This window comes from Mya arenaria, chromosome 3 (assembly GCF_026914265.1).
Source record: "Mya arenaria isolate MELC-2E11 chromosome 3, ASM2691426v1".
Taxonomy (NCBI): Eukaryota; Metazoa; Mollusca; class Bivalvia; order Myida; family Myidae; genus Mya; species Mya arenaria.
In genome coordinates this window covers 19,028,761-19,046,343 of record NC_069124.1, presented here as the reverse complement: position 1 = coordinate 19,046,343, position 17,583 = coordinate 19,028,761, and the positions used below count along the sequence as shown (strand labels likewise).

Sequence of the window (17,583 nt, the reverse complement as noted above, 5' to 3'; positions counted from 1 at the left end):
TTAGGTGTCCCTTTGATACTGCAAATCAATGAAATGACTATGCTAACCATATCATGCACTCTCTTATCCACATGCTGAGTGCTAATAATCTAGGGTTCAATATAGAGAATTTTCCAATCACAATTTTCAAACTACTTTCTTGACCAATACTTGCGTGAAAAACTACAGAAACAAGCTCAGTAGCCAAAAGTTGGCACATGGTAAACGCAAAAGACATAGAACACAAAAACAAACAAGAGCTGTCATAAGGAGAAACAGCGCGCTCGACTATTCTGCCGCTTTTCAGTGTAAGGATTGAAAAGTTTTGGTGAAAAATGCATGGATTACTGTAACAAGTCTCAATTCAATAAATCAAGTAGTTGGTGAGATATTAACCTATATGTGCTTACATGCAAAACCTTGTCCAGAATTTTTAAGTCGAATAATAAAGGGGCAAATTTATATTATATGCAAGATAGAGTTATCTAACTTGATTAATTAAGATGGTTGAATGGTTGGGATGTGTGTGTAGTTTCAAAGCAATACATGATCTATTCGCTGAGGTCTTGACTTAAAAGTGGTAACATGCAAAACCTTAACCAAAATTTTGAAATAAAAAAGGGCCATTATTTGAATTTAATGCAGACTAGAGTTATCTTACTTGGTTATTTAAGTAGATTGGATGGCTGAGTACCATTGTATTAAGTCTTTATGCAATGCATCAAGTAGTTGCTGAGATATTAACCTATGTGTGCTTACATGCAAAACCTCACCAGAGCTTCTAAGTCAAATAATAAAGACCCATAATTTGTTATATATTAAAAAAAGTGTTATCTAACGTCATTAATTTAGTAGGTGATGTATTTGCTGAGATATTGAGTTAAATGTGCTTACATGCAAAACCTTAACCAGAATTTCTAAGTAGAATAATAAAGGGCATTTTTTGCATTAAATGCAAACTAGAGTTATCTAACTTTTTTAATTAAGTAAGTTTGATGGTTGAGTACTATTGTATAAAGTCTTAATGCGATACATCAAGTAGTTGCTGAGTTATTAACCTATCTGTGCCTGCATGCAAAACCTTAACCAGAATTTTTAAGTCAAATAATAATAGTAGGTTAGATAGTTGGGAATACATATCCAAAGTATCAATGCAATAACTGATGTATTTACTGAGATAATGACTTAGAGGTGCTTATATGCAAAACCTTTAACCAAGGTGTGACGCCAACGCCAACGCCAGGGTGAGTAGAATAGCTCTCCTTATTCTTCGAATAGTCGAGCTAAAATTCACATACAAGAAACATGGAACAACAGCACAAAACTCCGCAAACAGCACAGTGCATGTACACTATATACAAAAACTAGGTATCTTTATCAAGGATTTTTAGGAAACTCCTTGGACGGTCAGTAAAATGTAATTGCAACAATGCTTGTTTGGCTCAGTTACAATGACTTTCAAGTACATGTAGAAGGTTAAGAGCCACTTACTTTTCTTTCATTCTTGGCTGTACTTCAACCGTTTTCTCTGAGCTAAATAGCACTTTTATGTATACTTCACCAGCACCCACATCTTTCTTTTTCAAGAAAGTATTGATACGATTCTCCATGTGATTGCCCAGCTTGGAACCAGGTAAACCTACAAAAAGTATCATTTTTCAGTGAAGGTCATCATGGCCTTGACTAACTGACCCTCCAAAAATAGGGGTCATGTGCTGACATTGACCAATGTGCTTACCAAGTTTCAAGAATCTACGAATCTTTTAAAAGTTATTGATTTGAAACAAAAGTGTAATGCTGACAACTACACGACACATAATTTTTAGCTCTACTGGCCAAAGGTAGTAGTATGTGCGTCCGTGCGTCAGTAAACAATTCCTTGTCAACACGATACAGCCTTCAGTTTTGATTATATCTTGATGAAACCTGTACAGTATCTACATATCCATTAAAGCTTGGTTCCTTTCGAAAACCAGCCAGATCCGCCCTTGCATGTCTAGATTATGGGCCTTGATAGTATAAAAATCATGTAAACAATTGCTCGTTAACACGATACAGCCTTCAGTTTTGATTGTATCTTGATGAAACATGTACAGTATCTACATATTCATAAGAGCTCGGTTCCTTTCGAAAACCAGCCAGATCCGCCCCTGCATGCCTAGATTATGGGCCTTGATAGTATAAAAAAATCAGTGTGTCAGTAAACAATTGCTCGTTAACACGATAAAGCCTTCAGTTTTGATTGTATCTTGATGAAACTTGTACAGTATCTACATATCCATAAGAGCTTGGTTCCTTTCAAAAACCAGCCAGATCCGCCTATGCATGCCTAGATTATGGCAATACGACGAAACCAGGTTTTTGTTATGGGCAATAAAAAATTATAGCCAATTAATTTGATTTTTCTATTTCAAGTAACAGTGACATTGACCGTAGCCCCTCCCCACTCAAAAGCAATCCCAAGATAGCTCTTCACATAAGCAACTTACACACCAAGTTTCGTCAATATCTATCAATGCTAACTAAAGTTATTAGGCAGAAACCATTTTTCTATTTTTAGTAACAGTGACCTTGACCTTCGCCCCACCCCCTCAAAAGCAATCCCAAGCTAGCTCTTCCCATAAGCTACCTACACACCAAGTTTCATCAATATCTATCAATCCTAATTAAAGTTATTGGGCAGAAACCATTTTTCTATTTTTAGTAACAGGGGACCTTGACTTTAGCCCCACCCCCCTCAAAAGCAATTCCAAGCTAGCTCTTCACATAAGCTACCTACACACCAAGTTTCAACAATATCTGTCAATGCTAACTAAAGTTATTGGGCAGAAACCATTCTTCTATTTTAAGTAACAGTGACCTTGACCATTTTTCTATTTTAAGTAATAGTGACCTTGACCTTAGCCCCTCCCCACTCAAAAGCAATCCCAAGATAGTTCTTCACATAAGCAACTTACACACAAAGTTTCGTCAATATCTATCAATGCTAACTAAAGTTATTGGGCAGAAACCATTTTTCTATTTTTAGTAACAGTGACCTTGACCTTAGCCCCAACCCCTCAAAAGCAATCCCAAGCTAGCTCTTCCCATAAGCTACCTACACACCAAGTTTCATCAATATCTATCAATGCTAACTAAAGTTATTGAACAGAAACCAATGTTTGACGCCGCCCGCCCTCCCGCCTGCCCAACGACAAACTAATTCTAATAACACGGTTTTCCTTGAAAACCTGGTTAAAAATCAGTATGTCAGTAAACAATTGCTCGTTAACATGATAAAGTCCTCAGTTTTGATTGTTTTTGGATGAAACTTGTACAGTATTTGGATATCCATTAGAGCTGGGTTCCTTTGGAAAACCAGCTAGTAGAGCATAGGCCCTTTTGGGCCTCTTGTTTAAACTTCTCACTGACAGTATCTGGCATTTGCGTGTTTGTTTGAATGGTGTTAAGGAAAGATGGCCTCATGAACTCTATAATTTGGCACAATAATATCTTTCCAACGATCATGAAATTAACAATTTTTCTAATTATATGACAAAAAGCAAATGACAACAGCCTGTATTAAAATAACAACAAGTTATTTAGTTAAGTTTTTATACAAAAAAAGTATTTATATTCAATAAAATCAATGTTGATAATGTGTTTCAAATATTTTTTAATTATTATATAATATGATCTTAGGAAAATGACTTAAGCTGTTTTATGAATATCGATGAATATCGGCCCAGTTTTCTATATAAAAGGCTGTCTTCTAAAACAGATTACTATACAAAATTACTGTAATACTTATTCAAAATTACGGCTACAAGCATCAATAACTTACTACTAGCTGTATATTTGTTCTCTTTTCGTTTTGCCCCTTTAGCTTCTAAGCAGTTTTCACAGGTGAACCTGCAAATATAAATGTACACAAATTAATTTAAATAAGAAATAACCTATAATTACTTCATATAATTATATATAAGATAAAGTTTACAATCAGAATTTCCATTTTTGGAGTTGAAATCTATCAATTTACCAAGCACCTAAAACCTTCACCTACCCATAATTCCAAATAGGTTCAAAATGTAGCACACACATTAAATAGTGTACCTAGCCATTATTTCAAATAGGTTTAAAATGTAGCACACATTTAACAGAGTACCTAGCCATTATTCCAAATAGGTTCAAAACTGTAGCACACATATTTAATAGAGTACCTATCCATCATTCCAAATAGGTACAAAATGTAGCACACATATTTAACAGAGTACCTAGCCATTAATCCAAATAGTTCAAAATGTAGCACACATTTAACAGAGTACCTAGCCATCATTCCAAATAGGTACAAAATGTAGCACACATATTTAACAGAGTACCTAGCCATTAATCCAAATAGTTCAAAATGTAGCACACATTTAATAGAGTACCAAGCCATTATTCCAAATAGGTTCAAAACTGTAGCACACACATTTAATAGAGTACCTAGCCATCATTCCAAATAGGTACAAAATGTAGCACACATTTAACAGAGTACCTAGCCATTAATCCAAATAGTTCAAAATGTAGCACACATTTAACAGAGTACCTAGCCATTATTCCAAATGGGCTCAAAATGTAGCACATACATTTAACAGAGTACCTAGCCATTAATCCAAATAGTTCAAAATGTAGCACACATTTAATAGAGTACCTAGCCATCATTCCAAATAGGTACAAAATGTAGCACACATATTTAACAGAGTACCTAGCCATTAATCCAAATAGTTCAAAATGTAGCACACACATTTAACAGAGTACCTAGCCATTATTCCAAATGGGCTCAAAATGTAGCACACACATTTAACAGAGTACCTAGCCATTATTCCAAATAGGTTAAAAATGTAGCACTCGCACACTCGCAAAATGCGAGCCAAAAATTGAAAAGCGAGTTGAATTTAAAGACACTAGCAAAAAATTGCGAGATAAAATTTGCAAAAAATATGCAATTCTTGAAATTGATATGAACATAATCGGTGATCAATTCCTGCCCAATAGATATAAAACTAATTTTAAAAATGCCTACTTTTGTTTTCCGATAATCACACAGAAACTGATGCCGTAGATTAACGTTATGCGCACAGGCAGGTACTCGTAACTATGTGGCAGGTACACGTTACTATGTATTTTTGTAGACTGGTCTTTCATTTAAAAGCGATAATCGTATCGAGACACAGTCTGTAAAATGATGACAAGCAAAAAGATAATTTTTTCTACGCGTGTTGATATCAAAAGCGGCGACCGCTGATGGCAATGATCAATCAGTTCCAAAAAAAGAAGCCAAAATGAAATAATCCGTCTGTTAAAACTGTTTCAATGTGGAAGAGGAAGTTGAACATTAAATTGACCCTCAACACAGATGACGAAAGGAACATTTTCAAAATATTTTGAACAGACCAATACTGGCCTGATCAGACTTCCTCAGAACGTATTGTCAGTGTTAGATTTATGATGATACCGTTTAATCAAAAATGAGCAATTACATGATCATTCATTAAAACAGTTACACTTTACCTTCAACCATTGTTTTCCATACAATATATACCTTTTCCTAGCAATCACAAAGGATTGCCTTACATAAATGCGAGTGAGTGTCTGGTTATGCGAGTTGAAAATTTAAGCACTCGCAAAAATTTGCGAGTATCAAAAAAAGTTAAATTCAAGCCCTGGGTTCAAAATGTAGCACACACACTTTACAGAGTGTCAAGCCATTATTTCAAATGGGTTCAAAATGTAGCACACACATCTAATATGAGTTCCTAGCTATTATTCCAAATAGGTTCAAAAACGAAGCATACACTTTTAATAGAGTACCTAGCCATTAATGCAAATAGGTTAAAAAATGTAGCGCACACATTCCATAGAGTGCCTAGCCATTATTTCAAATACAGTAAAACTGTGAACGCTCAAGGACGCCAGGGTCAGAGATGAAACCTTGAGGGACTGATGTTTCGAACAACCCAAGTTACAATTTTCCAGTCTGTTATAAAATATCTTTCAGTGTATTTCGCTCCTATGTTCAAATGCTGGCGTATACCAAATGTAAAAGAAAAAAAACAATTATAAATTAATAAATAGTTTTGTTTATTTTTACAAAAAGCACATTTTCTTAACAAGCAAAATTTAAATATGACACTACATATTATGGCATTTGTCAGATTTAAGTTTTACAAAATCCAGCATTGATGATTGGCACATCCTAGTCTGTCTCGTGAAACTGTTCAAACACATAATTATCTTCTCAATCAACTAACATTAGTCATGGGTTACCAGTGATAAACGGTTTTTCACACCTTATTAATTTTCATTTTAACTGTCATTGCAATTTTTACAACTTGCGAAAACACCTAGCAATTGTTTGTTTATTTTGGAACACGTGTTAGAGATAAAGTGTGAAATTATGACCTTGAGGGAGCCAAAAGGTTTTGTGCATTATTTGTGTATTTGGGACCGGCTATAGCGTTTGACTCCTCGACTTATTTACGTTTCGATGCAGCGCCAGTATATTTTATATGAAAATAGAAGGAAAATTTTCAGAACCAAGCTCCGACCTCAAAGGACCGCTGGTTCTTGAACGACCGCTTGTTCGAACGACCGCAGTTTTACTGTATGTTCAAAATGTAGCACACACATTTAATAAGAGTACCTAGCCATTAATCCAAATAGGTTCAAAATGTAGCACACACATTTAATATGGTACCTTCCCATTATTCCAAATAGGTTCAAAGTGTAGCACACACATTAAATAAGAGTTCTAAGCCATTATTCCAAATACCTATAAAATGTCTCACAAATTTAATCGAGTGCCTAACCATTTTTCCAAATAGGTTTAAAATGTAGCACACAAATTTATAGAGTACCTACCCATCATTCTAAATAGATTGAAAATGTAGCACACAAATTTATAGAGTACCTACCCATCATTCCAAATAGGTTCAAAATGTAGCACACAAATTTATAGAGTACCTACCCATCATTCCAAATAGGTTCAAAATGTAGCACACATATTTTATGGAGTTTTCTTCCGCACTCATCACAATCAACGAATCTGAAAACAGACAGTACAAAATCTGTAATTTATTCCTAATATGACATCATCATGGCAAATATATCTCAATTAATTCAATATGAATAATAAACATTTTCTCTTCCTTATGCTTCACTTATGTTTTAAAGTATTCAATCAAATAATAAATTCAAAGAGCCAGAGGGCAAGCTAGCGAGGATGTCAAGGTGGTCAGGATAATGTAAATGTGCTATCTATATATTTTATGCTGTGCTTATATTGTATGGTGCTTGCCAAGACAGAATGTTCAATATTGTTTTTCAATTACACGCTAATTTTGCATAACACTGGCAAAACAGATTAATCTATTAAAAGCCAGGTTTATTTGAACCAACTAACATGATGACAAACCACCCATCAGTATTCATATGTTTAACCAAGGGAGAGATTTACTAGTCATGTGATAACTCTGGGACAAACAAATGAATGTGGACTCGAATTCAATATTCTATTTTTAAACAAAGTAGGTAATTATCGAGGGTGGTCTTCATTCAATTTATCATCATATTACTTGGAATTTGAATTAATGAAACAAAACTAAATACTCACGACTCCATTTCTGGCACATTCTTCATCTTCTCAAACTGACTTTTAGGAACCTTCCTGCGAATTCAAAATACTAAAATGAGACCTTTAATTCAAAACAACAGCACACATAACGATGTTTTAATTTGTCAAAAAATCTTGAATTACTAAAGCAACCTTCAGCTATTTTATACATTTGTTCAGACATTTTCTTAAAATTTAATATATATAATCAAGAATAATGTAGCTTTGATTCATTTTCATGTCTATGTATCATGGTCCAAATATGAGTACTGTTCCACTGGCTTGCCGTTTTTTGTTCATAGAGGGACATAACCAAAACAGCCTAATTACTACTTCAGCTTAACCTTGTCATTTGATTTTTGTAGTTCCAATTGACTTATTTAGGTTGTTTAATGGACAGAGTGTTTCATGATTTTGAGTAAAGACAACTGCATTGCAATCAAAGCTGCCACTTACAGGATTTAGAATAAATAATGACAAAAAACAACTATTACTTTCAAAATATATATTATTACTACACAGAACTATCAATTCGAAAAAGAGATTGAAAGATATAATCATTGATAAGAATAGGCTGTCAAGTGGCCTTTGGCGAAAAAGTGAGAAAACTTAGTAGGAACTTTTTTGGCATAAAAAGTAGGAAAAAAAGCGTTTTTTTACGGCAAAAGGTGCATTTATCATATGCTTACCAGTGGTTTATAGAGATTAATCAGCGAAATTAAACAGATATTTTACTGTTACAAACAGTGAAAATATTATTTTGATTTTTATTCACTGTTTTCAATTTTAAGCCTATGCTCACAACCAGATCAAATATCAGCACACTCAGGAATGGGACACAACTTCTACAATGACATTTTCAAAATGAAGCTTCATTAGCGTACAATTTGGCACGCTTCTCTAAAAAAGAGGGCCATCAAGAGGGCCATAATGGCCCTAAAACGCTCACTAGGCAAAGGGCCACAATACTGTGATAAAGCATTAATAAAAATGTTGCAATTTAAACATATCTTTACTGATGGCGATGCCCCTTTTATATTTGTAAATGGCCATGCAATGAAGCTACCTGTTAAGTTACATTGAATATGGCCTGGTTGTTTCAGAGATTTTTTTCAAAGCAAAACAGTAAGTCAGCCATGTTGTTGTTGTTGTTGTTGTTAATCAATCTAAATGCCTTGTGCTTTTTTTGTAGAGGGTCGTGCAATGAAGCTTCCTGTTAAGTTTCAGTGAATTTGACCAGGTAGTTTCAGAGGTGATGTTTTTTAAAGAAAAACAGGAAGTTAGCCAGGTTGTTGTTGTTGTTGTTAAGGAGATGTTTTTTAAGCAATTGTTGACAGACTGACAGACTGACTGACTGACAGACGGACGACGCACAAAGACCGATCACAATAGCTCACCTTGAGCACCTCATGCTCTGGTGAGCTAAAAATTAAAACAAGAGGCCCAAAAGGGCCTATGCTCTACTGGCATGGCTTTTGTGGTCATATCAATCTACAGCATGTATGTATGGGTAAAAGGCAACAGACATATAGTTTATGTTTTGGGTTACCTGAAAACGTAGCATGTTCAACATCTGAGCCCAGAAAGTATTGTAAGCAGATAAGTTGCATGAACTATTTTAATATGTGCCAAGTAAAAGTCATCTGACAAAAAAAAAAATGCTTTCAAAACTGTACTCATAGTAAAAAAATTTGTAGTTTTAAAAGTTAAAAAAAGTTGTTCAAAAGGTCAAAGTCAAGGGCATCCTAGGACAACATCGATCAATTTGAACAAACAATCAATTGTGCTGAGATGGATGCACGGACACACAAAAAGATTTTCAAACCTTTCCCAATTTAATTTTAACAAACCTGTGAACCCTGGGTGTGGCCAGTAATGACACCAGGTGCATAACTTAAACATTCACAACCAATTTTGTTAGGATGAATGCGCAAACTACAGAACTTAAAGCTAAAAAATGGCCTTTGGGCTTTCAACAAGAACAAGGCAGAGTAATTCACAAAATCAACTGCAGAAGCAAAAAGAAAATTGTCTCTCAAAATCCTAGACTTGCAAATTGTCTCCCTTAACTCTAGACTTGAAATTACATGTACATGTAAACTTGGCTAAAAATAGAATTCGCTCATGCAGACCTGGCTAAAAATAGAAAGCATTTCTTTAAAACTTTCATGGCTGGTTTTCAAAAGGAACCGAGCTCTAATGGATATCTAGATTCTGTACAAGTTTCATCGAGATACAATCAAAACTGAAGACTGTATCGTATTCACAACCAATTGTTTACACAATAGCATTTTTTTATACTATCAAGGGCCATAATCTAGGCATGCATGGGCGGATCTGGCTGGTTTTCAAAAGGAACCCAGCTCTAGTGGATATCTAGATACTGTGCAAGTTTCATCGAGATACAATCAAAACTGAAGACTGTATCGTGTTCACAAGCAATTGTTTGCAGACGCACGGACGCATGTATGCACATACTACGTACACATTACCATCGCATAAGCTCTTCTGGCCTTTGGCCAGTAGAGCTAATAAAAATGTAAAATGTAAAATTATTTTTAGGCATACAATAAAGAACAAGACTAGAGATTGTCTCCCATATTTTGTGGTCGCAGTTGAGAAAAAATAAATGACGGAGATGAAATTTGTAATTTTGGACTGGAGACTGTTGGTTCAACAGTGACGTTTGGTTTATTCACCCGTATTAAATAGTGGACATCTTCTGCAACCTTGACCTTTTACCTTCTAATCTCCAAATCAATAGGGTTCATCTACTAGTCATGACCAACTAGCATACCAAGTATGAAGTTCCTGGGTGCAAGAGTTCTTTAGTTATTGAGCAGAAACCGTTTATTCACCTCAAGGTCACGGTGACCTTGACCTTTGACCTAGTGATCTCAAAATCAATAAGAGTCATCTACTAGTCATGACCAACTAGCATACCAAGTATGAAGTTCCTGGGTACAAGCGTTCTTACATTATTGAGCAGAAACCATTTTAAGCTTCAGGTCACCGCCAGCATATTGTTTTTTACCTGAAGGTAACCTTGACCTTTGACCTTTTGATCTCAAAATCAATAGAGGTCATGTACTAGTCATGAACAACTAGCATACCAAGTATGAAGTTCCTGGACCCAAAGTATCTTAAGATATTGAACAGAATCCGTTTGTTCACCTCAAGGTCACTGCGATCTTGACCTTTCACCTAGTGATCTAAAAATCAATAGGGGTCATCTACTAGCCATGACCAACTAGCATACTAAGTATGAAGTTCCCGGGCACAAGCATTCTATAGTTAATGAGCGGAAAGGAAGTGGTCACACATGAATAGGGGAGACATTGTGTGGTCGTAGCTGAGAAAAAATAAATGATGGACATGAAATTTGTGATTTTTGACTCGAGATGAACCAACAGTGAAGTTTGGTTTATACCATGGTGTCCTTGACCTTTGACCTACTGATCTCAAAAACAATAGGGGTCATCTTCTAGTCATGACCAACTGGTATACCAAGTATTAAGTTCCTGGGTGCAAGTGTTTTTTAGTTATTGAGAGGAAACCGTTTCAATATTATGGAAGGGTTCTCAATAAGTTTCGGTTTAACCGTCTCAAATTGTAAAGTAACCAACCAGCTTCTACTTATTCTACTGAAAATTCATTTAGTTTTCCAAATTTGAACTGGCCCTATTGCCATTTGAACCATCCATTTTGGCCGGCAGCCGGTTCTTATTGAGAACACTGTTATGGCTAGGCATACAAATCTGTATGCTGAACAGTACCTCGAGAATCGCACACTTTGGACATATTTTCGGTTCAATAAGTGGTCAAATACATCTGTGTTGGAACTGCAGGCTTATATTGCCTTACAGATAGCTATGGGAATAAACTCCAAACCAAAGTTAGCAGACTATTGGAGTACATATTGGCTGACTGCAAACAAGTTCTCAGACGTCATGTCGAGAAACTGGTACCAGTTATTGAACACCTTGCACTTCAATGATAATGATCAGAGGGTAGGGAGGGGACAGGAAGGATACGATCCTCTGTTCAAGTTTTGGCCACTGTTAGATATAATAGATGTGAGATACACTGACGCTTATGCCACAGAAATGTAACTCCCTATCAATGAGTCTATGATTAAAATCAATTGGCAATTTTTTTCCGCCAATATATGCCGGCGAAGCCAACAAAATAGGAATCAAAACGTTCGCCCTATGCGAGAGCAACACAGGTTATGGACTGCGCTTCCTGATATACACAGGAAAGAATACATTCAGTGCTGAAAGATCTCCCGAATTCTCTATGACGGAACAAGTATGTATCAAAATGATGAATGGGTATGAAAACAGGGGTCATACATTGCATATGGTCAACTTTTACTCTTCACCTCGATTGTTCCAGGAATTGAAAGTACAGGGATTTGGAGCATGTGGTACAGTCAGGTCTAATAGGAAGTTCATACCCTTTGATATGCAGCCATCTGCTTTGGCATTAGATAAAGGAGATGATTCAGTATTCATGCGCACCCAGGATCTTATAACATGTACCATGGTAGACACCAAACGTGTCATTTCCTTAGTTCTGTGTACTCTGACAATACATTCAACAAAGTTGTTCGAGACAAAAAAGAAGCAGACGGAAAACTAACAGTTGTGCGACCCGTTATGTTGATGTGTTAAACCAAACGCTTGGATCCTATAGTTACCCGCACAAATCTGCTAAATGGTACATGACAATCTTCCACCAACTTAGAGAAGTGGCCCTAGTCAATGGGTATATTATCTACCGCAAGTCTGTACAGGATGGGGAAACACCAATGACAACTGTAACCTTCCGTAAAAAGGTAATTGACAGATTACTTGAAGAATGGAACCTGTGTGCGAGTAACAAAGGCAGGCCGTCGTTAACAGAAAAACCTGACCGAATGACCAGGCGACACTTTCCGAGACAGTACACTGACCCCAAGTACAGACCTGATTGCACAGTTTGCAGTGATAGCGCCAACAAGGAAAGAACCCAAACTAGACATTATTGCATACAATGTGAAAAAGCTATGTGTCCAACAAACTGTTTTATGTGGTACCTCACTAAAAAGGACTTCCGTGCAGCGGTCAGGAACAATAACGGACAGTAACACACTCTACCTACTATGACAGCTAGCATTTATTGTGTCAACATTTACAGCTGTACCTATGTGTGTACTTTGTTTATTATAATTGAAGATATATCCAGTGATATAAGCTGGTGGTATAAACTGTTAAGGTGACAATACATACAAGTTGAACAAAAACATTTGTAATAAATTATGAGGATTATAATCAGTATGTCTGAAATATTCTGGCTGCCTTTGATGGGTAATAAATGTCTAGTTTTACTCACAATTATTTCTTTATTATGCATGAGAAAAATCTTTATTATGCATGAGAAAAATATGTGTCAAAATAGATAATGTTTGTACAGTTATATGAGCAAAACAAATGTCGACATACAAAAATGCTTAATTTTGGAGGTTCAAAGTCAGTCAATGTCAAGGTAGCATATTCACAATACACATACATGTACAGTCGAACCTCGTTATGTTGACTTTTCGGGACCTAGTGAAAAAAGTCGAGATAACGAAAAGTCGACTCATCTGATTTACAAAAAATATCACCAATCGCAACACGTTTGAGTTGGATTGTACGATGTTAACATCCACAATTGAACGGTCTTGTTAAATATTTTCATCGTGAAAACAGCAAACTTATTATAGAAAAATAAAGTGAAACAAAAGAAAAATGATTTGTGTCAAATTTTATTTTTTACTTTTATGGATCACACAAAACACATATAAAACCACAATAGCATACATTTGTACATTGTAAGATTTTATACCGGGTCCTTCTCTGAATTGTCGACCAGAGCAGTGGAACTAACATTTGACATTTTGTAGTTATTCTTTTTGTTCCCATTCGAGATTGATGTCTAATCAATAAAATGTTCATTTTTTATACAATACCAAAGAGCTTGAGCAATAAATGTCTCTTTAATTAAATACATAAACAAACAACTTTAATTATTCGCACTTACCAATTACATTTTTGTATCCCCTAATTATGATAGTTTGTTATATTGATACGCACGGTATTTTGCGACTGCTGCAAACCGTCATGAATATTTTCACACCTATGTCTCAATCTACAGTTCGACATAAAGAACATAGGAAATGTGTGAAATTTGACCACTGGGACTGAAAAACGAGGTCGACATAGCGAAAAAGTTGAGATAAAAAAATCGACACAAACAGTTTTTTTTTATATAGAATAAGAAGGAATAAATTCGGGACCGGAAAATAAAGTCGACATAACCGTAAAGTTGACTTATACGAAGTCGACATCGCGAGGTTTGACTGTATATGGAATGCACAGTGATGAAGAGTAACATTAATACTTTACTTCCTGAAAGTTTCATCAAAATATAACAACAAATAATAATTGTATAATAATTTCTATATATACCCTATATTTCTTGGAATTTATTTGGCACTGAGAATACTGTTTCCTGAGAAAATTGGCAGCGAAAGAGTTAAAGATATCAAATTGTAGTATTTTCAGCAATTGATGATGAAGGCAATAAAATGACATACTTCAGGATAACAGTTTTTAGTATTATTATAATTCAAATGTTTTTTTCATAAATATAGTAAATTTTCAATTCAAACAAGATGTTGAGAACTTTTGTTATTATAAGATAATATTTTTACATAAATTATAAAAAATCAATTGTTCTAAATTTAAAGAAGTGGAATTTGTTTCGACGTCACTATGAATGAAGTCAAGGTAGTGATATATACAGCCATTTACATGTTTATTCTGTTATCATGCTAACAAAATCTTTCACAAATGAAACTATTTTTTTCACTGACGTTTGAAATAAAACTAGAAATGTGTCCATAGGACACGGATGCCCCCACTTCGTTTTTTGTCACAGAAAATAAGCCATAATGATTTTTGAAGTATTTTTGGCAAAAAAGGGCCGTAACTCCTAAATGACTAAAGCGATTTCCATGACTATCGAACTTGATCAAGATATTATGGTCACAAACATGTGTTTAAAGTTTGGTGAGGATTGGACAAACAGTTTTCAAGAATTAGATCGGAAACAATCTTCGGGACGTATTTTTCAAGTCTTTTTTTGCAAATAAAGGGCCGTAACTCCTAAATGACAAAAGCGATTTCCATGGCTATCGAACTTGATCAAGATATTATGGTCACAATCATGTATGTAAAGTTTGGTGAGGATTGGACACATACTTTTCAAGAATTAGATTGGAAACATATATTTTTTAAGTATTTTTGGCAAAAAAGGGCCGTAACTCCTAAATGACTAAAGCGATTTCCATGACTATCGAACTTGATCAAGATATTATGGTCACAAACATGTGTTTAAAGTTTGGTGAGGATTGGACAAACGGTTTTCAAGAATTAGATCGGAAACAATCTTTGGGACGTACGTACGTACGTACGGACGGACAGACGTACGTACGGACAAGGGCAACCCTATATGCCGCCACTTTGTGGGGGCATAAGAAGGAACAAGAGCTGTCACAGTATGTGACGAATGCCCCAGAATGTGACATTGACCTATGAACAAGGTCTGTACATGAAAAGTTGATCTTGCCTTTACATGTTGAATATATATGGCAAGTTATTTTAAATTGCCTCTGAACATAAAAAGATACCACCCATATTTGACAACCTACACTCTTATGACCTTATATTCAGCATTCCATTGTGAATAAACACTAAGTGTATATTTCACCTTAGAGATAGGGAAATGGGTCTTGCACGCGACACGACATATTGGTATGTGGAACACATGTGGCAAGTTATTTTAAAATCTGTTCATACAAGATAAAGTTACAGCCCAGACACGACAACCTATACTTTATGTCCTTATATGCAGCATTGTGAATAAACACCTAAATGTGACCTTGACCTTAGAGGTAAGGACACGGGTCTTGCATGCGCCACATCGTTTTGGTATGTCGAACACATGTGGCAATCATTTTAAAATCTGTCCATACAAGACAAAGTAACAGCCCGGACACGACAACCTATACTCTGTGTCCTTATATATGCAGCATATCATTGTGAATAACACAAAGTGTGACCTTATAGGTAGGGACACAGGTCTTGCACGCAACACGTCCTCTTGTTATGTCGAACACATGTGGCAAGTTATTTTCAAATATGTCCATACAAGAAAAAGTTACAGCCCGAACACGACAACCTATACTCTATGGCAATATTCCCAGCATTTCATTGTGAATAAACACCTAAGTGTGACCTTGACCTTAGAAGTAGGGATACGGGTCTTGCACGCCACACATTGTCTTGGTATGTCAAACACATGAGGCAAGTTATTTTAAAATCGGTCCATACAAGGGAAAGTAACAGCCCGGACACGAGTTATTGAGCCGGACACACAGAAGGACGGACAGACGGTGCGATTTTAATATGCCCCCGAAGGTAAAAAAAAAAGTAGAACATTTTGAAGAAAACGTAGGAAAAATTAAGACCAAGTGGAAAAAGAAGGAAAAATAGAAAAAATTTAAGACTGCTTAAAGGCAGTCTATGTCTATCCAACATACACAGAGGGTTGCGAGGGGTCATCGATTAGCTCAATCTCATCACCCTGTAGGTTGCTGTAGCACTTCTTACAGTATGTGTACCTATGAGATGGAAGGGCACTTGTAACTTACTGTGTATCAAAAGCAATAGTATAGTTTCTTACCGTAATCATTCACTGATTTTATGTTAGCAACAAATCTTTTTAAATTTGGTAAAAATAAAGTTATTTTACTTAATGTACTGGCAATACTTGTTTTACTAAGCTTGAAATAATGTTTTTTCAAAAGCTTTACTTTCAGTTTTTGACAAAATATAACATTTATCGTTGTTATTTTTTTTAAATCATTATAAAAAAATAGTGCTCTAATTTGTCATGGTAACAAAATATTGTTCAAATTTCACACATTTTTTTGTGTCTGCCCACTTAAGTTGAATTTTTAAAATTTTCTTATCAAATTAAAAGAAATGAATGAGTGTTTTGAACAATAAGTATGTTTTTTTTAATAAGGTCAATGAAAATAATGTATTTTTTGAAATTTTAAGTTTTATTTATGATAAAACCATTTGAAATGACCTATTAACCCTAATCCTTTAATTAAAACTTTAAACTGTTCACCGAAATTATTGACACACAACAAAATGAAATGAAACTATTATGTTCTGTTAAATGAAAATTGGAAAATGAATAGTTACTAGCTAGGAGTAGGATTAGTTATTGGTCCCAGGTACTAGCAGTACCAACTTTCTACAATGTACAATTATGAGTAGCTCGTTATATGCATACTGACCGGTTTTGAAATGAGTAGTAGATGGCCCCCGTGATATGGTACACTGCTGTTTGCCAAAACAACAGAGCACCTGTTGAGTGAAGAACTGCCTGACACCACAACAGTAACCCAGGGACTGCATCACACTGCTGATCTCAGCTTCAAACACCTCCGACAACTGTAATACCAATGTTAGGTATCTTTAACATCATGCCCCTGCATTTAAATGTATTTCAATCCATTGAAATAAGACTTCTAATTCCTCAGTGTGTTTCCATTGGTGTGCAACTTTCCAAGAAGAACAACATAACAACTTGTAAATTGTATTAACTACCGGTATGTCCTACTGTGACCAAACTTGTCAATATATTGCAAGACAAAACAAGCCAAGATTTTTTAATTTGGTCTGCATGACAGAACTTTTAGCCAATTCTCCAGTTCTTGGTGCTTTTTTATTAAAATACCTTTTTTTTTTCTGAATGCAAAAGTACACTATTTTCCCAAAATTGCCAAGGTTTCTGACTCTTGGGCCAAATATCTGATGTTGCAAAGTATTTCTCCTTTTCAAAACTTCAGCTTACAAACAAAACATTCA

The 17,583-nt window shown here is 35.3% G+C and overlaps 1 protein-coding gene across 2 annotated transcripts in view; it reads right to left on the bottom strand.

Moving 5' to 3' along the window:
* Positions 1 to 6,967: 6,967 nt before the first annotated feature.
* Positions 6,968 to 17,583, bottom strand: part of LOC128228970 (histone acetyltransferase p300-like) — a 35,416-nt gene continuing 24,800 nt past the window's right edge. For both annotated transcript variants that reach the window (XM_052940571.1, XM_052940572.1), the window contains 4 exons: positions 17,010 to 17,166; positions 16,242 to 16,322; positions 7,613 to 7,666; positions 6,968 to 7,045 (listed from right to left, as the gene is read on the bottom strand). In XM_052940571.1, the coding sequence (XP_052796531.1) occupies positions 16,267 to 16,322; positions 17,010 to 17,166 (213 nt within the window). In that variant the 3' untranslated portion in view covers positions 6,968 to 7,045; positions 7,613 to 7,666; positions 16,242 to 16,266. The remainder of the gene's footprint in view (positions 7,046 to 7,612; positions 7,667 to 16,241; positions 16,323 to 17,009; positions 17,167 to 17,583) is intronic.